This window comes from Pogona vitticeps, chromosome 8 (genome assembly GCF_051106095.1).
Source record: "Pogona vitticeps strain Pit_001003342236 chromosome 8, PviZW2.1, whole genome shotgun sequence".
In the NCBI taxonomy this organism is placed as follows: Eukaryota; Metazoa; Chordata; class Lepidosauria; order Squamata; family Agamidae; genus Pogona; species Pogona vitticeps.
This window is the reverse complement of record NC_135790.1, coordinates 22,197,890-22,218,540: the sequence shown is the minus strand read 5'-3', so window position 1 is coordinate 22,218,540 and position 20,651 is coordinate 22,197,890. Positions and strand designations below refer to the sequence as shown.

Below are 20,651 nucleotides of genomic sequence, written 5' to 3'. Positions count from 1 at the left end.
TAAGGCTGCCATGAAGATCTCCTCACCTTCCTGCCAGACACACCTCCTGGTATCTATAGTGTAATAATAACCCTCTCCGCCAACATTAGCCAGAAAGTGCGAAATGAAGAGGGAGACCCAGGACTCCAGCCTGGTTGCACCCGAAACCAAAGACTTGCCATACTGCACGCTGCTGTCAGAGAGAATTTGCCAGAGATCAGTGGCTTCGGCTACCGCCAAGGCACCCTATGACCAAAAGCTCTGCCTCCTGGACCCACCAGGCAGGCTGGCAGCCGCGCTTCCGCTCTAGCCCAGCACACCCTTCCCAGAATCTCCGCCACCTCCGCAGCACACCTGCGGGGAGGGAAAAAAGCGTCCACGACAGAGCGCAAAGGCAAGGGACCCCCGACCGGACCCTCCCCCCCCCGCGCCCGCCCGCTCACTCACTCCGTCCCAGCTCCTTGCCCAAGCCAACCCAGAGGAAAGACTCTTTTCCTACCTGAGGGTGGCGCTCTCCCCTTGCCTGACGGTCACGTTGTCCATCGCCTTGGGGAAGGTGGCCTCTCCGCTGCGCACGGGCACTCCTGCGGGCACAAGGAAGAGCAGCCTGAGACACAGGACGACTAGGCACCGCCAGGGCAGGACTAAGCAGCCCCCACCGACCCCCATCCTGGGCTGCAGGGACTTTTTTTGTGTGTGTGTACAGTATTTGCTTCCAAACAAAGCCAAAAATAAATATATATATCCAAAAATGTAAAATCGTTATACGTATTTAGTTACAGAGACACCTGACGGTGCAAAAGTGTGAAGGCAAAAGGGAGGGGGGGAAAGTGACGAAGAGAGGGAGGGGGTAGAGAGAGGGAGGCAGAGAAGCACCCAGCGCTTTCTGGAGGTTGGCAGCGGAGCCCCGAGAAATCCAGAGTCTGCTTTGTGCGGTGTTTAGAGATCCGAGCCTCCCAAAACAGCATCCAGAGGGAAGTTCCCCAGGGAGGAAGAAAAAAAGGGGAGGAAGAAGAGGAGGGCAAGGTGGCGGAGTCGCTGGCTGTCTCACGAACCAGGGCTTCGGATTAAGAGTTCGTGCATCTCACTTTGCCGGAGAGGCGCGGCAGGCAGGGCTGGCGGGCGGGCGCTCTGCCGCGCCTCCGCGGTTCGCCGCCCCGCCGCCTCCGCTGCGCCAGAGTTCCCAAACTCCCAGCTCCGGAGGGGACCAGCAGCCCGCCTAAGACTGCCGGCGCCGGGGAAGGCAAGCAAGCGGGGGTCTCCGGGGTGGAAAGGCGGGCGGGTGGCGCGGCTCTCCCGCCGCTCGCCGCGGGAACTTCGGGGCTGGTTCGGCCCCGATCCGGCCCAAGGCTCCGCCAAGAGTTGCCCGAGCGCCGCGGGAAGGCTTGGCGAGGGGAGGCAGGCGAGCGGGCGGGCGGGCGCGGAGCTAGCGGCCGGCCTCGGCGCTCGCTCTCAGCGGGATGATGATGGTGCGCCAAAGCGGGCGGCGGCGGCCGCGGCGGAGGCACCGGCGGCTGCTTCTTGGGCTGCTACTACTCCGCCGGCTCTGCTGCGCCGCTCGCCTTGCTGGAGCATCTCCTCCTCTCCCGCCGACTCCCGACTCGCGCTCGCCTCTCGCTCGCCGGCGCGCACACCCGCGCTGACTTGCAGGGGTTGTCATGGCAGCAACTCCATCACTGACCAACACTTGGGCTCCCCGGCGCAGGCATCGCGGAGCGGCTCAGAGACTCTTAGCACATTAATCTCAGCCAAGGACACCGGGGAGGGGTGCGCCGTCGGGAGGGGAAGGGGGGGGAGACGCCTCTGCTTTAACCCTTCCTGTGCCGGGTTGCACCTGGGGGCTGGGGTGGTGGGGCCGGGTTTCACCCTCTCAGGCCCCCCTGTCTGAGCAAGTTCTGGCCCGCCTGCGGGAAGGGGAAGGAGAGGCAGAGCCGTAGGATGTTGCTTCCCCCCCCCCCCTTTGGCAGGCTGCGCTTAACACTCGCGGGACCTTCTCTTCTAAGGCCTCATAGGATGCAGCAGAACGGCTTGGAAGGGGCGGTAGCCAAGAGCCACGTGTTTTGCGTGGGGAACGTCTCAGGTGCCACCCCATCTCCAGGTAAGGGCTAGAAAGACAGCAGCTCCTCTGGAACCCTGGTCAGTGTCCATCACCTGAGGCTAGAGGAACCTGAGGACTCAGCAAAAGACTTTGGGTGCTCAGCCTCGCCAGTATTTGAACCCTCTTCATCTTTCCTCACAGATGCCCTCCCCACACCCAAGACACACACCCAGGGCAGAAGCTAAAAGGCATAAAGAACTACACAAGTTACACTCCTTTAACGTCAGCTACACAAAGGTGTTAAGCGGACATGAGCCTACCCACTTTCTGTTTAGTTAGTCCTCAGTTGTTCCATCTGTTAAATGGAAATAATAGCACCACCATGCTTCCTTAAGAAGGCTATTGTAAGGATGAGTGAATGCATATGGAAATATCATTCAGCAGCAGCAGAAATTGATGCGGAAGCAGCTGACACATGACTTAGAAAAGGTGTCAGCAGTTAAGGTTTGAGTGCTATTCCACCTCAGGTACCCTTATGCACACAAATATATAAGGCATCTTAGAGCCTGTTCACACACAGCCACATGCTTGGAGCCATCCCTTGAGTCATATTTACAACATCAAATTATTTTCTCCTTCATTTTCTGATTGCATAATCCTGTATTTTGAACATCATCCTCCCTTTGTGGAAGCGAGTGCAACCACCCTCCTGGATGATTCTCAGGTTACTCTTTGCTGGAGAGTAATTGACAACTGATTGTGAGAACCTGAAATTTGAGACTCTATTGTTTATGAGATGAAATGAAAAGCCCTGAGATCCATTTGCAGATGAAAGGCAGTAGACGCTGAAACTGCTTGTCACAACCAGCTTCTTGATCACCAGATATTCCATTTCATGTTGGAAGCACATATGTTACTAATGATTCTTATACAATAACAGTTAGATGCATCAAATCAGTTTATGGCAACCCTTAGGATGACTTTCCCTCGGTACAGAGTACTGGGATATGGTTTATCATTTCCTTCTTCTGGGGGTGTGCTCATGATCAGACAGACACAATGAAGAATGAGCTCCCTACACTTAGCTCTGCAGTCAGATACTGTACTTCAGTTCTGTGAGCTAGAAATGTAAGGTGCCCAAAACTAAGGAAAGTGCTAGTTTCAAGACCTAGAATACTCCACCTTGACTGCTGATGTCATCCTTTCTAAAGCAGAATATTCTGTATCCCTGACTCCTAGTTTGCCTGCCACTAAAGAACATTCCTTCATGGATTGCTGTCTTGTCAAGGTGAAGGGGCTTGAGTAATTCAGAGAAGCTATGGGCTATGCCATGCAGAGACACCCAAGATGGACAGGTCATAGTGGAGAATACTGACTAAACATGATCCACCTGGAGCAGGAACTGGTAAGCCACTCCAGTATCTTTGCCAAGAAAACTCCATCAATAGAAACAAAAGGCTAAAAGATATGGCACTGGAAGATGAGCCCCTCGGGTCGGAAGGCGTCCAACATGCTACTGAGGAAGAGTGGAGGAAAAGTACAAGTAGCTCCATAGCTAATGAAATGGTTGGGTCAAAGCCGAAAGGATGCTCAGCTGTGGACGCGCCTGGAAGTGAAAGGAAAGTCCGATGCTGCAAAGAAAAATACTGCACAGGAACCTGGAATGTAAGATTTATGAACCTTGGGACGCTAGATGTGGGTAAACAGGAGATGGCAAGAATAAGCATTGACATCCTGGGCTTCAGTGAACGGAAATGGACAGGAATGGGAGAATTCAGTTCAGACGATTATCATATCTACTATTGTGGGCAAGAATTCCACTGAAGAAATGGAGTAGTCCTCATAGTTAACAAAAGAGTGGGAAAAGCTGTAATGGGATACAATCTCAAAAATGATAGAATGATTTCAATACGAATCCAAGGCAGACCTTTCAACATCACAGTAATCCAAGTTTATGCACCAACCACCAATGCTGAAGAGGCTGAAATTGACCAATTCTTTGAAGATTTACAACACCTTCTAGAACTGACACCAAAGAAAGATGTTCTTCTCATTATAGGGGACTGGAATGCTAAAGTAGGGAGTCAAGAGATAAAAGGAACAACAGGTAAGTTTGGCCTTGGAGTTCAAAATGAAGCAGGGCAAAGGCTAATAGAGTTTTGTCAAAAGAACAAGCTGGTCATCACAAACGCCCTTTTCCAACAACACAAGACGTGACTCTACACATAGACATCACCAGATGGGCAATACCAAAATCAGATTGATTATATTCTCTGCAGCCAAAAATGGAGAAGCTCTATACAGTCAGCAAAAACAGGACCTGGAGCTGATTGTGGTTCTGATCATCAGCTTCTTATAGCAAAACTCAAGCTTAAACTGAAGAAAGTACGAAAAGCCACTGAGCTAGTCAGGTATAATCTAAACCAAATCCTTTATGAATACACAGTGAAAGTGAAGAACAGATTTAATTAGAATTGGTGGACAGAGTGCCTGAAGAATTATGGTTGAAGGCTCGTAACATTGTACAGGAGGTCCGCATAGTCGAAGCTATTATTTTTTTCTAGTAGCGATGTATGGAAGTGAGAGCTGGACTATAAAGAAGGCTGATTGCTGAAGAATTGATGCTTTTGAATTGTGGCACTGGAGGAGACTCTTGAAAGTCCCCTGGACTGCAAGGAGATCAAAACTATCCATTCTGAAGGAAATCAACCCTGAGTGCTCACTGGAAAGACAGATCCTGAAGGTGAGGCTCCAAAACTTTGGTCATCTCATGAGAAGAGAAGACTCCCTGGAAAAAAACATGATGTTGGGAAAGAATGAAGGCAGGAGGAGAAGGGGACGACAGAGGACGAGATGGCTGGACAGTGTCACCGAAGCTACCAACATGAATTTGACTCAACTCCGGGAGGCAGTGGAAGACAGGAGGGCCTGGCATGCTCTGGTCCATGGGGTCACGAAGCGTCGCACACAACAACTAAACAACAACAACAAAATCCCTTGTCCTCTGTGAGAGACATGATGGGGAAAAAATCAGAAACATTTAAAATTTGGGGGGCGGGTATGATGCTGGTGGATCCCAGAGGTAGTGTGGCTACATTTTTTATACAACACATGGGATGCATCCTGCTTCCTCATCCTTATTTTTGCACATCCAGAATAACTGCATTTTGCCCAAATCTGGGGTATTCTGCAGCCTCGACACCAGAGTGCCTTGCTTCTCATCTCTCTCTCTCTCTCTCTCTCTCTCTCTCTCTCTCACACACACACACACACACACACACACACACACACACACACACACACACACACACAGAGGGGAGGGGGAAGAGGACCTTTTTTTGCCTAAAAAACACCTATAAAAGAAGGCTAAAGTCCACAAAAGGTTATCCCCAATAAAACAGGCCAGACTTCAAGCTGCCACAAAAGGCTAATTGATGCTTTTGTAGTAAACACTCCATATACATAGGATCTCCTGGGCTTCAGTCATACCCACACTTACTTGGGAGTAAGGCCCACTGAACACAAGAACACAACCTTCATGCCCCGTAAGAGCTTGTGGAAAAAGGAATGAAGGTAAGTATACGTTTTGTTGTTGTTATTGTTTTTCTGCAACACTTTGTATTGTGCTACACTACCACTGAATGTGGGGATTTTTTTCCTACCAAATTGCCACTGACGGGCACTGATTATCTTTTCAGTTGAAAACAAGCAGTCTTTAAAGGGCCTAACTTGGTTTAATTGTGACCTGGCTCTTACAGAAGGTATGTCAGAGGTAAGAAGTAGCTTTCTATGCACTGCTTAGGTGTGTGAAATGGCCCTAAGAAATAAACTGGGCTTGGTGCAGGGGGATCAATTCCTGATTTCTAGACATTTCCATGTATAAAATTTAGTATTTAAGGAACACATTCACTCTTCTACCCGAAAATCACCCATTCATTTCACGTAAAGCACCTGCTAGCTGTTCAACATCAGCACCTTATTAAAAATCGCTACCAACATGAGTTTGGATTTCAAACTGGTGACCCAGATGTGAAAGGATCCATAGCTCCATTACTAATCCCCTGAGCCATCCAATACTCTGTAAACTATTATTTAATTCGCTAACTGTGCTATTTAATCTCAAGCATTCGGAGATGCGCCAGGCAGAGAAGACACTCTATAAAATAATAAAGCTTTATTATTATTGCTCGTGCTGATGGGTCGCAAGAGGAGGGGATTTCTTTCCAAGGCTGTTTATTTCCTCACTTTCCAATCTCTTTTTAAGATTACGGACTGCGTGGCTTTAGCACTCGTGAAAGAATGTGGATTAACAACCTTGGAGAATAAAGCATTGCAATTTGGTGGAGTGGGGGATGTGTTATAGCTTCTCTTGATCTACGGAAAGAAAGAAGAAAAATTGAGAGCTATACGGACCAGTGGTTAAGGGAACAATGGGGAAAACACTCTTTCCTTCCTGGAGGGAAATAGTGCCTGGAAAGCTCCATGATTTAGGCATCTGGCTGCGGAGCCAGAAGTTGGGAGTTCAATTCCCTGCTCTGCCTCCTGCGATGTAGAGCCAGCCTGTGTGGCCTTGGGCGTACTCCAAAGTCCCAGTGTACGCCCCAGAAGAAGGGAATGGTAAACCACTTCTCTACCTAGAAAACTCTGAAAAGAGTCACCAGAAGTCAGAATGGACTTGACATCACATCATTATTAATATTTCTTATCCTTGAACACTCGAGACAGGAAATATGGGCATACATGAATGCACCAAGGATCACCACCTGAGAACAGCACCAAACCAGTTTTCATATTTTGTGTTATAGTTGTTAGAGGTCTTGTGAAGGACAAAGGGCTAGTGTGCCATCCTCAGTGGAGGATAGACAGGAGGAGACATCTGGATGTGTAGAGAGAAAACTCATAGAGGAAGAGGAATTTAAGGGCGATAAGGTGATAGAGATCCGCCTGGCGGAAGATGAGGGAGACAAAGGAGAGGAGCAAGATCTGATATTATGGGAGGAGGTTATAAAAGGGGAAGAAGAAGTGTGGGGATTTAGAATCGAAGTGGGCAAGAAAGAAGGGAGTAAGAGGTGCAAATAGATAGAGTGGATGAACAAGCTAACAAGGTCTGTGACCTGCTGAGAGAGTTTCCAAACCTCAAGATGGCAGGAGGATTGCTACCAGATCCCTCTTCCCCCAGGGATGAAGGGAGGGTTGTGAAGCCACTAGAATGGACAGTTGTGGTTTACCCTAGCAACAAATATGGAGGGAGGAAGGTAATCCGTCCTGGTCCCACATGCAACACCCCACCCTTGGAGGGGGATTGGGTGAGGCATCCGTGCTGTGGGACGGTGTGTGCAGTGAGGAGTACCCCAATGCAGCAGATGACTGACCGCGAGCGCTTTGGTCCAGCCCCGATGTGAAGGGAGGAGTATTTACATCAGAACCAAAGATACTGAGTTATGGACTGATTCCAGACTTAAGCAGTTTTGATCCATTTAATGTTGTTAATCAAGAAGCAGATGAGAATAAAGCTAAGTTTGTTGAACAGTTCAAATCACCGCCATCTCTCGTTCCCGCCAAAATGAAGGAACCATCACCCATTTCAGAAGAACCCAATCACAGGTCTGGAGTAAGATTTGTAAAACTTTGGTTCAAATCCCCCCATACTGGACTCATTGAGGTGACCTTGGGACAATCACAATACCTCGGCCTGACCTACCTCACAGAGTTCCTGTAAAGATAAAGAGGGGAGGAGGAGAAGCATGTACACCTTGTGTTCATAGAAGGAAAGGCTCATTTTTTAAAAGAAGGAACAAACATGTAAATAATATTTCCGATTGCTGAAAGCTTTTGCCTGGCCCAGTAGACCTGTAATGCCAAACCCTGTGGTTTACTGTCAGGAGACTGAGTTGCAGCGGGCTTTGGACTGGGCACATCCTTGCTCTCCTCAAGTATGGCCATGAGAGCATCATAAGAATGTTCCTCCTTTTGGATTAAGAACATTTTTCTTTCTTTCTGTCTGACCCCTGAATTGTGGTTAGACTGAACTACAGTATGTTGAAATATGTAAACTAAGGTTTGATGCTGGCTTGTTTCCAAATACCACAGTTAGGATTACACACACACACACACACACACACACGCACACACACGCACACACACGCACACACACACACACACACACGAGAGAGAGGCACCCAAGACTGGCTGGAGTTCATCTTCATAACACTGTGCGTTAGTGCATTAGGTAGGCTAAGGGAATCCAGGCTGGCCTTTGCAAAGATGGCAGCTGTAGCTTCCCTACCCTAAATGAAGCTGCAGCCACCATCTTTGAAAAGGGCAGCCAGTCTCCATTTTTACATGCGTGGCTCCAAGGCCAGAAGACCTGGGCAGCAGCAATTAAGGTAAGAGGGTGTCGGTGGGTGGTGGGTGGGTGGCCTAAGGTAGGGAAAGGAAGAGATGGGGGCAGGCTGTGGTATTGGGTGGCTGTGTGTGGGGGTGGCTGCCTTTGTGCCATCAATCAGCTGATTGGCGGCCGGTAGGCAGAATGGTGTTTTTTGTTTTGTTTTTTTAATACAAAGGGCAAATAAAAATGGGTAAATAAATATCTCTTCATATTTGTGAGGATCTCTGGATCCCACAAATACGGATCAACAAATATTTAACGAATCAGCTATATTCGTTGGAAAAAGCAATTCTTTTTTATATTCGTCCCCATCTCTACTAATAATACACATTGGTTTGGCTTCTCTACTTTAACCTGACTGCCAGTTGCTAAATTATTGGAAACACTCAATAACTCACCATAACCTGTAGATAAATTAGGTGCCAGGTCCCTTCTGTGTCATTTCTTCCTTCTAGGGCAAGACAAGAACTCAAATCTGAGCCGCAGCTAATCAGAACAGGCGGGCTCGCTGATCCAATGATCTAGACAAGAGTGAGACAGCTTTGCATAGTTCACATATGTGTGAGCTGGATATGCAAGACTGCAATGCTGGAGACTTTGTCTTAAAGCAGGTGGACTTGCTTCCGCTATCCTTCCTTTGAGCCCTGTAATTCAACATTAACTCCCCCCCCCGTGCTGATGTTTTCCCAGTACATATGGTGCTATTTGCTAGGTTACTGGAAGCTCTTTGAGTTAAGGGGAAGCAGTAATAAAGTACATAAAGGATGAGCATTATTGATTTTGTCTGCAATGCAGAGCTAAGTGGATGCCCAAAGTCCCCTCTCAGTGCAAGAGAGACAACTTCCTGTGGGTTGGCTTTTGGGTAGTTTCTGAACCCTGATCTGATCTACTGTTAACGACTGCTTGTACAGAACAGCTGCAGCTTGCCCTCTGCCGTACAGCTTCTCCATTCGAATTTGGGACTGCAAAAGAGAAAGGCAGCATATTTTGCAGAACCTCATTCTAAAATAGGTTGTGCCCATTTGTATGGGGCAAGTTTCTTCATAAGGCTGATGGGTTCCCACTCCATCATCTGAATCCAGTGCCTTTCATAGTTGCAGTTAAAAAAAATAGCCATGTTAAGTTCTGATTAATAAGTGATTCAGGCCACGGGGGAAATCCCTACGTGTATTAGCACTTTCCCCTTTAATTGCCATCATATCTCACTTTTCAACAAGGAGCTCAGTGAAGCTCCTGGTTCCACACGCTTGCAAATGAAGGTATGTTGGTTCTGTCTATACCATTTTTATGTTTTATTTCTTTTATTTTTAAATTTTAACATTTACTTCCACGACAACACAATGAGGTAAATGCAGAGTGACTTGGCATCAAGTTTGTAATAGGCCACTTGCCTGCTGGCCTACGGCAAGCAAGATGTTCTCCAAGCAACCAAGCATGAATCTTCACCAACATTTAACTGTTCTTCTAACATATGTCCACTATTACAGAAGTGTAAGCAGGCTAGTAAAAGTTTGTTGGTTTTGGTGAGACAGTAACTTTGTGATACTAGTTTTAATTTGATTTTATTTCCTCTTCAAGTAATCACAGCTGCATATTTATAGTCATCAGAACCCCCCCAGTTCAAAGACACTTTAGCAAACAGTTCCGATTCTAAGAATTAAGAGGGTAGAGACACTCCAGTTGAGTTGCTTGAAGCAATCGGACAGGCCAAATTCATCCTAACTGTGGACTGAGAATTCATGGAACTTCAGATCTGCATTGGCACTCATTCCCATCCAAGCTCTTCTCTGGAAATGATGTGTATTCTTTAATTGCTTCATTCAATCTCTCTCTCTCTCTCTCTCTCTCACACACACACACACACACACACACACACACAGAGAGAGAGAGAGAGAGAGAGAGAGAGACAGACAGACAGACAGACAGACAGACAGACAGACAGACAGACAGACAGACAGACAGACAAAGCTAGGATGTACAAAACCTCAGCCAAGCTCCTTGCTCCTCACCTCTGACTTCTCCTCCACCCCCCTTCCTTCCTTTTGCATTTGCACAACATATACACAAATCAGCTTGTCGCACCTTGTCTTGTCCCTGGACAGCTGTAATTGCTTCAGGATTTAAAAATATCTATAGACAATAAACACAATAAACATATGCATATGCACATGCAAAAGAAAAAGAAAGAGAGGGGTAAAGTTGAGGGGAAGAAGCCAAGAGACCTTTAAATTATGCAGGAGCTCCAAGAGAGAAGAAGCTGGGCATGGAGTCCAGCTGTGATGGTGGAACAGTGGAGAGGTAAGAAACCCTCTCATGTCCTTTGATGCAGAGACCAGTGAAATCAGAGTATTCCTTTGAAAAATCAGCTACAAGGAGACCCTCTGGAAGAGCACATGATGCTTTTAGGGCTTGGTTCCACTCTGTTGCAAATGAAGACAGGCTGGTTCTGTCTATCCCATTTATTTTTTAAAAAAGTCATTTAAAAATTTATTATTATTATTATTATTGCTATGAAACAAGTCTACATAGTAGATTAAAAGCCAGAAAGTCCTCTGCTGGTAGGCAACAGAGCAGAGATTAATCAAGCTTCTTTCCCTTTTCTGAGAAGGCGAAAGGCCCCCTCTCCTGGCAGACAACACAAATAGACTGGCTAAACAGCATTGCAAGCAGATGTGAGCACCGCTTGCACCTAGTATAGGAGCGGAGGAAGGCATTTAAAAAGGGACATTTTTACAGCACTGCGTTTCTGATCTAAGTGCTTGCTCTCCGAGGCTTTCCCTGCACCCTGTAATCACCTCACTTTGCTAAAGGTTCTGATCCATCAGCTGCAAGAGGCATTCATTTACTTCGTAACAACCTCTCTAGGGATTTAAAAATTCCAAAGGCTTCACCTGGGGGTGGGGGGAATCACAAACATCTCATTTATACTTGCGACAGATTATCTTGATGGAGCAAGCCAGCTTACTGAAGAGTCTCAGATTCATCCCTTCGCCAAGGTCTCACCTCTGCACAAAACTGAAACTTTTCTTTTCTCATTGTGGTTTGTGCAAATCAGAGGAAAAAATGCCTTCTCTCTCTCTCTCTCTCTCTCTCTCTCTCTCTCTCTCTCTCTCTCTCTCTCACACACACACACACACACACACACACACACACACACACACACACACACACACACACACACACACACACACACACACACACTTTTCTAAAGCTAAGCTTTTCTGAAGCTAATCACATGCATAGAGCAAGCACAAAAGGCCAGGGTGACTGCTCCGAAAGACATAAACAACTTGCTTAGTGCTCCTATATACGGATGGAGAGTCTGTAGTCTTCCAGAGTTTGCTGGACTAGAGTTCCCTTCATACCCTGCTCACTGGTTAAGCTTGCTGGGGCTGACGGAAGTTGGAGTTTAACAGCATCTGGAATACTGCAGCCTCAAATCACTGTGCCAGATACAAAATGGGTCCACTGAATTACATAGTCCCAGGGAATATGTATGTGTGGAGGGGGAAGGTAACAAGCCCTGGAAGTTGCCTTCTAGTAAATCATCCTATCAACAGCTTACATAGCATCCTTCAAAGCAGCCTCCATCATCCTGAATCTCTGCTGGTATTTTCAACAATAGCTTCCATCATCCCTGATCACTAGTCATGCTGGAGTTTGTAGGAGTTATAAGCCAAGTTGGCTAACAACGCCCTGAAGAAACAAAAGCAGAGGCAAAAAAACAAAAAACAAAAGAGCAGTGAATTACAAAGGACATGGGTCACAAAATAGGATATTTCTTTTCATTGAAATAGATATATATATGACACATGCATAGTTCGGTGCTCTAGATTAGCACCGGTCCACTGGAAAATGTTACTTTTTTTTTTTTTTTGGACCACAGTTCCCAGAATGTTCAGCATGGCCACTGGTCATTCCTACATGCCATACTTGACTTCTTTATTCCTTCTCAAGGCATTCTTGAGGAGCAAGGCTGTCTATTTGTTGCCAGCCACTTTGTGACATCTGTTGACTAGACCCTCATCTGTTGACTAGACCCTCAACTTACTTGAATGAAAATGTTTTGTATTCACAGCATCAGACTGCTTGACTGCCCATTATCCTTGTTAGCAATAAAGGCAAAGCTATTCGAACATGGCCTTGAAAGTGTTAAATTCTTTACCAAAGTAATAAAGACTGCAGAGAGCAGAGGGTGTAGACGAGGGCAAACAGTTTCCCAATCATTATACTTTAAAGGGAAAATTGAATGTTCTTTTTTTTAATGGCTAGTTGCCCAGCATAAAGGTGTAGCCATTGGGAGGGATCAGTAGTGAAAAAGTCCCAGATAGGTTTTAGGGAAAGGTTCCCAAATGCACAGTTAATTTAAATTTAATAGGACAATTGATCTAAGTTTAAATAAATGCTAGTTAAATATTAATAATATCTTTACTGAAAGTTTAACAGAGTTTCTTGTATTGTTTTCAAACTCAAGTTTGCTCAAAATCAGCATTGCTGTTTCTCTCTCTTTTTTTGATGGGGAATGACATATATATATATATATGAGAGGTGGAGGGACAAAGAACGAGAGAGAAGGAGATGATAGAAATATTGGTTAAACTCTAGCAAGTGTGACAGTGGAATTTATATCAGGATATGATTCTATCAGCAAGAGCACGTCCTTCAATTTCAGAGGAAGTGGAATTTGCAAAAGAGAAGCTCATGTTGGATTATATTCAAGGTCTCAGCAGACCCATCCAGAAGTAAAGAACCTTATAATAATAATAATAGGGTTGTGGTGACTCATGCATGCTCGGCGATGGGTAAATTATTTCCAACAATGCTATGCTCATAATAAATGTCCTCAGGAAGAAGAGCAGAATGAAGATGCATCTTCAATTGCCAGTGGTGTCTCACTGATGGGTTTCATGTCTAGCTACAGTTCTCTGCCTCAGGCCTCACGGGGGAATTTTCTTTAAAGTAAGTCAGTTATTTCTGCGCCAGAAACAGCGCATAAGAAAAGCTGATTGGAGGAAGAGATATGTGAACCTTACCTGGTTGGATCAACCTTGAGATGAACCAGACACACCTGAAATGACCCTTGAACCATGAGCTCCACAGCTCACACTCTTATGGAGATATCTTATACCTACCTGGCTGCTGGCTGTGGGGCACAGACAACATGGGGTAGAACAGCCATTATTTGGTGGAAAGAAGCTTTGTTGGTGTGGTGGCCTTTAGGGCAACCGGAGCACCAGAAAAGGTATTTCTGACAATAAGGAGGCCCAACTTAGGGCGTTTCAGCCAGCACTTGGAAGTTACTTTTTTTGGGGGGGGGGGAATTCTTCTGTTAGAATGACCTGCCACAAAGTATGTCTATCAGTCTCTGGAGTTCTGTGGGTTGTAGTTCCAAGCTCTGATTCAGGAACCACAGAAATGAGTTACTGTGGTCTTGGATTGATTCTGGATTCCTATTCAAAGCCATCTTCCTTTCAGCACAAATCCAGAAGAAACACCCAACCCTGTGTTAGCTGTGCTAAGCACTAAGATCTTCTCTCCTATGGCTTACAACAGCTGGAAAATATGAGGATAGAAGGATTTGCCAAGAAGAGAGAGAGAGAGAGAGAGAGAGAGAGAGAGAGAGAGAGGAAGAGGAAGTTTCTTCAAAAGGTTCCTTCAACCCTACTCTCAATTTAAGACTGCTGTGTTAGTCATCATGCATCTCTTAAGTCATCCTTGCAAGAAAAAAGGAAGGAAGGAAGGAAGGAAGGAAGGAAGGAAGGAAGGAAGGAAGCAAGCAAGCAAGCAAGCAAGCAAGCAAGCAAGCAAGCAAGCAAGCAAGCAAGCAAGCAAGCAAGCAATTCTTAATTGTCAGTAATATTTCTCAAGAACTTCAGTGTAGGAATAAGTGTTCTGTGCAATATATCAGTTTGGAATGAGCAGAACAAGAGCAACTAGCCGACTTTCTCATATAAAGCAGGAGGAAGCTGAGAGCTGGCAGCTCTGTGTCAGAAAGTGTCATGAACCTGTTTCCCCACACACAGAGAAAGACTGTTTATAACAGAATCATTGATTGAAGTGATGCTCAACAAGGTGAAATTTGACAGTTCTCATCTTCGTTTTGCCATAAGTTTAAAGACTTTTTGTATGTGTGCTTGCCTGAATTTGAAGCGCATGCAGCAAAAGCCACAGAAAGCAGTAACTGAAATAAAATGGGGAAAGGAAAATATGACATGAATCTTTGTATTAAGTAATAAACTTCCAGCAGTTCAGCTTTGTGCCAGTTTATTAGGACCCCCTTCACCACCACACCTCCTTTATAACAGCTTTCCAGCTATTTGCACCCTGATGTCTAGTTTGCGTTTTCCTCCTAAAGAGCTTTGCCATTGTGGATAGGGGGAAAAAAAACATTGGAAAACTAACAGAACATAATAGTCTATGATTGGGAACCCTACAATTTTTCACCAAAGCTTTTGAAGCTTCCTTATACTGGCTGAAATCCCGTTGTTTAGCATACAAAGTTCCACTACAGTAGGCCCACTGAATTGCTGGAACTTACAACTATTGGGGATTTCTGGTTATTCCTTTATAAAAAAAGGAATGTTTTGTAGAAAAACAACAACTCAGAAATGTGGAGAGATCAGTTCAGTCTCATCAGACTCTTCTCCTTTATTTCCTTTGCATTAAAACTAGAATTTTGAATGATGAAATCACTCTAGAAACATTTAAAATAGAAAAAGGTATCTTTACAGACAGTTACTCTCTGTAGTTACAATCAGAAGGGGTGGAAAGTTAAAAATTGAGTCCCCAGCATATGAAAGACCCTCCATGGGGAATTGGGCAAGCAAGGGGGTGCAACTGTGCTTTTATTTTAGTTTTGGCAAGTGTGGTGCTTTTAATTTTTGGCAAAAAAAATCTTCTAGCTGGTTGTAGAGATATTTTTTTTTCCCTTCTAAGTGGATGGGGTGCAGGCATATCCTAAATCCACTCAAATGAATCAATTCCAGATCTACTGGAAGAAACCTCTGGCAAAGGAGCAGAAAAGCATGCTCCCCTAGCACGGTGTTCTATGTGTGCCTATACTTTGTTTGTATGCTGAAAATTAGGTTGGATTGTTTTAGGAGAACTCGATACAACAGTGGGTTTTATTGTCAGGGAGATAGAGCCCTGAGACCAGTTTATGTTGCAACAAACCAGTGTAAAGTCTGCTTCTAATGTCAAGATCTGATCTCAGGGACCTCTGCCACCCTATTGCTAGGTATTCATAAATTTGAAGAAGCTAATGACTGAATGTGGCACCAGACTGGGGAAAAAATGTATATGGTCTGAACTCTACCCACTGGAAGAAAAAGCCCATTAAATGCCCCTTCCAAGAACAGCAAAGCGAACTGAGTATTATTTCTCTAGAGAGCATGACATCTTTTTCTCTGTGACATTGACTGCTATTACACTAATTTCCAATTCTTTCTCTGTTCTATTTGCATGAATGGCAACCTACCCAGGGATTCTCGGGCATATAACTCTTCCTTCCCCTCTCACTGTACCACGGCTATATCATTGCTATGTGCAAAAAGATAAGATATATAGTAGCTGAAAGAAGGAACAAGGAAAGGAGAAATAGTAGTAGTTCTGTGCCAATTTCAATTATTTCAACCTTTATCAACCCTTCTCATTCAGCTCTATGGAAAAGAAATTGCTTCTTAACTAAACTTCCAAAAGAGGAGAAGAAATCAGAGAAATATAGGTGGCTCAGGATCCTTGTGCTTTCTTTATATATGAAGTGGCTGAAGAGTATTTGTACGTCTTTGTCCAATAATATATCCATCAATCTGCCATTTCCCCAGCTGCACAGTTCAAGCCTGGAAAAAGATGTCAGGAGGGAACTCCTCCCTTCCAGAGTAGGAACATGGACATGTTCATATGTGTACATGGGCAGACCAAATACCCTTGACCACTCCCACACTTACTGTTTTTGCCAGCCCCAGCCATCATCTTTTCTGGCAAAGAGGGCTGTGTGTTTGTGTGTGTGTGTGTGTGTGTATAAAATTACAGCCTCTGAAAGCCTCCATGTTCACCATCTAGTTTGGTAATACCATGCCACAACACTGACAAAACACTCATTTCTTCAAAGGTGGAAGTCAGCATATTCTTCTTATATGCATTTGCAATACAGATAAACTGTATGAACAGTCACCCCTCAGAAATTTAATATTCAGGAGACCCAGAGAAAGTTACTGAGCCCTGAAGAAAGATAAGTAGAGCTGAGGCAAAATTTTCCTCAGAAATGCCTTTTTTCGGATGGAAAGTCTGCATTTCTCTTCTCTTTCTCCCCCCTCCCCCTTTCGACTATTTTGCCTTGAGATAGCCCCACAGTGTCTCCTCATACAAAATGTCCCCAATCCATGTCTAGGGAGTTATAGGAGATGTAAAATGGTGGGAAGACAGTCCATGCAACTGTTATTGCCAATTGCTGTGGTAGTGGTTTTTTTTTAATGCTTCAGGAAAAAACAAAAACAAATAAACAAACGAACAAGGCTACAGCTACCCATGAAATCTGTCTCCGAGGAACTGTTCGATAATTTCTCCTCCCCATGGAGAAATTCAGTGGAACGGCCCACATAATTCCTCTGCCCACAAACAGAAGGGAGAATCAAGGAGGGGCCATTTGTTTTGAGATGTCAGAACAACGAACAAGGGATGCGAAAAAGCAACTTGCCTTTGCTGAGTTGCAACTCATCCTGTCTTCACAGCAGGAAAGGACACAGCCTTGCACCCAGTACAGTACATTAGTATTGCGCTCCTCCTTAAGAAACATCTGAGTCTTTTTCCTTTCTCTGTCCTCTCCAGATATTTTCACATCCGCCTCCTGTCTGCCCCACGGGGCCAGTCGAGTCATTTTCTGTGGGAGGTGAAGGACAGGATAGTGCCTCCTCCTCCTCTTTAGCTGACTGGGCTGGTGTTTGGATCTTGCTGCAACTCTGGCCACAGAACCGCAAGCCGTCCTCCATCTGTGGGCAACTGGTTGCATTTAGGGGGCAGAGAATAAGCCGTGGGGTGCATGCACACAAAGGTTAGAGGAACAGCCAGGGGCCAGGTGTTGCTTTCTGCTGCTAAACCCTGAGGTGGCCACCGCCCTCCGTCTCATGCTATGAGACCTTCTGTCCTTTCCAGAAGGCGAAAGGGTGACTTGCATATCTTTGGCTGCATATCCACATTGAGGGGGAAAAAAGAAAAGAAAACCTTCCTGAAACTTTTTTTTTTTTTTTAAAGGCACAAGTCTTCCTATTTCGTTAAGTCTTCTTAATCCAAGGAGTGTTTGCTTGCTTTCAAGTTGAAGAGCTGCAAGGGGTTCAAAACTGGTGAGACTCCCATCTGTGCTCTGAGGCGCTACAACCCCTTCTAACCCCTCTAAATTCTGCCGACCCCTCCTTCGCTCAGTCGGGTGCTCCAAGTGGGTCGTCATCTAAGGCTGAGGCACCACACCTGCAGCCTTTTGAGGTAATAATAGAATACTGAGGTGGTTGAAGTGGACTGTACCATTTCAGCCCACAGGGAGGAGGAAGACCAATGTAATGTAAGCTCATGGGAAAGAAATCAGAACAAACTTCAAGCGAAGAGAAAACATAGCATTTTTTTTAAAAAAATGGTCCAACCCATCCTTGCAAGGTTTTTTTGTTCCACAATAGGACTTTGTGTGTGTGTTTTATCTTCCTTCTTTTAATGAAAGGAGCACTTAAATTTTAATGACCCCATCTCCTACTTGCAGTAATACAATTGCTCATCCTCTCAGGCCATCTTACTTGTGGTGTAGGTCCAGTCATGCGCCCATGCCAGACTGCCATTCCTGTCTCCCATTTGCACCCACTCATTAGCTTCCCCATTACAAGAGGCTTCTTCACAAATCACACTTCTGTCGTTCAAAGGGCGGGATGTTTGGATCATCATCCAGGTCTTGCCAACACAATTATCATGCATACAATGCTGTAGCTGCATACTGGGCTTAATACTTAAATATTCATACACGGTTTCAAAAATAAATAAATAAATAACCTGGGTGGCTCTGATGTCCCGAGTCATGCTGGCACAGGGGAGGTTATTAAACAGAATTGATCTTTCCTGTCCTTGGTACAAATCAATATTACTTTTTCTTTTCTTTTCTTTTTAAAAAAAGATCCAACAGAAATCTGTTGCACTGGTTGTGAAGTGGCTTTGCTACGTTAACGTTTTGAAAAATGAAACTCACCCTGTACACACTCCTGCACCACTTTTCCCCCTGTCTGCATTTGATCAGAATAAGGATAGCTGACGATGTCAGTTAAAACAGAGGCTGCTCCATCAGTCATCTAGTAGTATTCTGTATGCATATTGCATTAACTTAAAGCTTTAACAATACAATCCAGAAAGAATTCTAATAAGAATAAGTTTTGATGGAGGAGTGGAGACAGAAAATGTCTTGACTTTCTTGAGTCGATGCAAAGCCAGGCCACAACTTTCCCCAGGAGTGCAGAAGGGAAATGTTAAATATTTAGTTCTAGCTTGAAACGGAAAAGTACAAAGTCTCATAAATCCAGCAGCATTTAAGTGTGGAGTTTATTTATTGAGTGGGGCCCAACTAATTCTGCACACTGATATACATCTGTCTCTATATAGATAGCCATTTCCTGACCTGATTTTCTGCTTTTAGAGATAACATAGAGCTTGGAAAAATATGATCCAAAGCCGTGTGGGAAGAGACTAGGAGCATACCTGACACATGGATCATGTAGGACTTATAAAGCAGTTGTGCCAAGTTTTGGTGTTTCAGACACGCGTTTAACCAAAATATATAATATATTTTTCTAGCAACAGGACAGGGACATTCTCCACTCATCTACTGAGATGTGGGATAAAGTCTCTCATAATCTGACATCACTCATAACTAACAAGGGCCAGATTAAGCACCCTTTGGAAGCAAGCCAGGACAGGAACCACAGAAAAGACACATATTTGAATGCCCCTGCATGTCACAAACAGAAAACCTGCATGGCCAGCGAAAGGGTTCAAACAAATCATAGATGCATAGGTGAATTTGATATGCAAGGAATCAGACTATTGTCTTCAGGTACAGCAGTTTTGTCAACACTGACGATCAGTGCCCTAGATTTCAAGAATCATTTCTTTCTGCTCCATCTAGTGAAACCAAGGATTCAACCATGGACCTTCTGCATGCCAAACATGTGCTTTGTATCTGAGTCACTGGCCTCTGCTTTCATCATGAGATGTGATTTTCTGCCTATCGGAAGTAATCAAGAAGCTTTCCAATGTAACATCCTTGCACCTGCAGTCTGACATAGTCTGGCTGTTTACATAAATTGTTCTTAATTCAAACGTGTTTCCAACCAACCTACAAAATTAGTTAAGATGATAGATGGATGGTAAACAGCAGAAAAGAGAGTACTTGATGTACAAAGATAAAACCCCTCTTGCATTTACCACAAGATTTCCTTGTACTGTACATGTAAAGCTTGGAAAAGTTTCAATTTTAGATTCTAGTTCCCATTGTCCCCATTTGGCATGCCCTCCATCCTTGCCTTTTGGGGATTCTGGTAGTTGCAGTACAAAAACCTTATTTTTCTGAACTCCACTTAAGCCTGCAATCTCTCATTTCAAGCTCTGCTCCTCCAAGATCTTTATATTTGGAATCAGATGAACCATTCATGATTCTCTGGCTGTACAAGAATTCTTTTTCTCTCCATCTCTCTGTGTGTTTCTGTGTTATTGTCCACCCCTGCCTATCTACATCCAAAAACCAATCACAAAGAAGAGCAAAATGTGATAGGTATTTCAAATAATCATTCTGAATTATAATTTACGGTCACAGCATTGAAGAAATATAGTTATCTGACTCTAACCAGAGATATTTCTTCATGTCAGCTCCTGGGATCTTTAGATGTTCATCTTTCAAGATGAGGAACGATTCAATTTCACAGGACAAGGGGTTAGCCAAAACACTCATTCTTAAGTAACTCTAGTAAGCAGCACTACTCTATTAACGAATATATTTCTGATATGGTTGCCACTCAGGTTGACCCCCACAGCATACCCCATCCAAGAATAATATTAATAAGAGTGGTGCTATTAAGTGAGATGCTTGGCTTGAATTTGAAAATTTTGAGAAATGATCTCATAAATTAAATTCCCGGGGTACCATCCATCGTTGAACGTTAACAGGCGGAGTTGTCTCTGAATTCTGGGAATTGAGAGCATAATTACATGGAAATTGACAAG

At 44.6% G+C, this 20,651-nt stretch overlaps 1 protein-coding gene across 16 annotated transcripts in view; it reads right to left on the bottom strand.

The window, feature by feature from the left end:
- Positions 1 to 20,651, bottom strand: part of NTM (neurotrimin) — an 840,076-nt gene that overhangs the window by 342,629 nt on the left and 476,796 nt on the right. For 5 of the 16 annotated variants that reach the window (XM_020791984.3, XM_020792011.3, XM_020791993.3 and 2 more), the window contains exon 1: positions 479 to 1,691. In XM_020791984.3, coding sequence (XP_020647643.2) covers positions 479 to 648 — 170 coding nt within the window. In that variant the 5' untranslated portion in view covers positions 649 to 1,691. Of the gene's footprint in view, positions 1 to 478; positions 1,695 to 20,651 lie in introns of those variants that run through there. The other 11 variants (XM_020791964.3, XM_078379837.1, XM_072979117.2 and 8 more) reach the window with 6 other exon arrangements.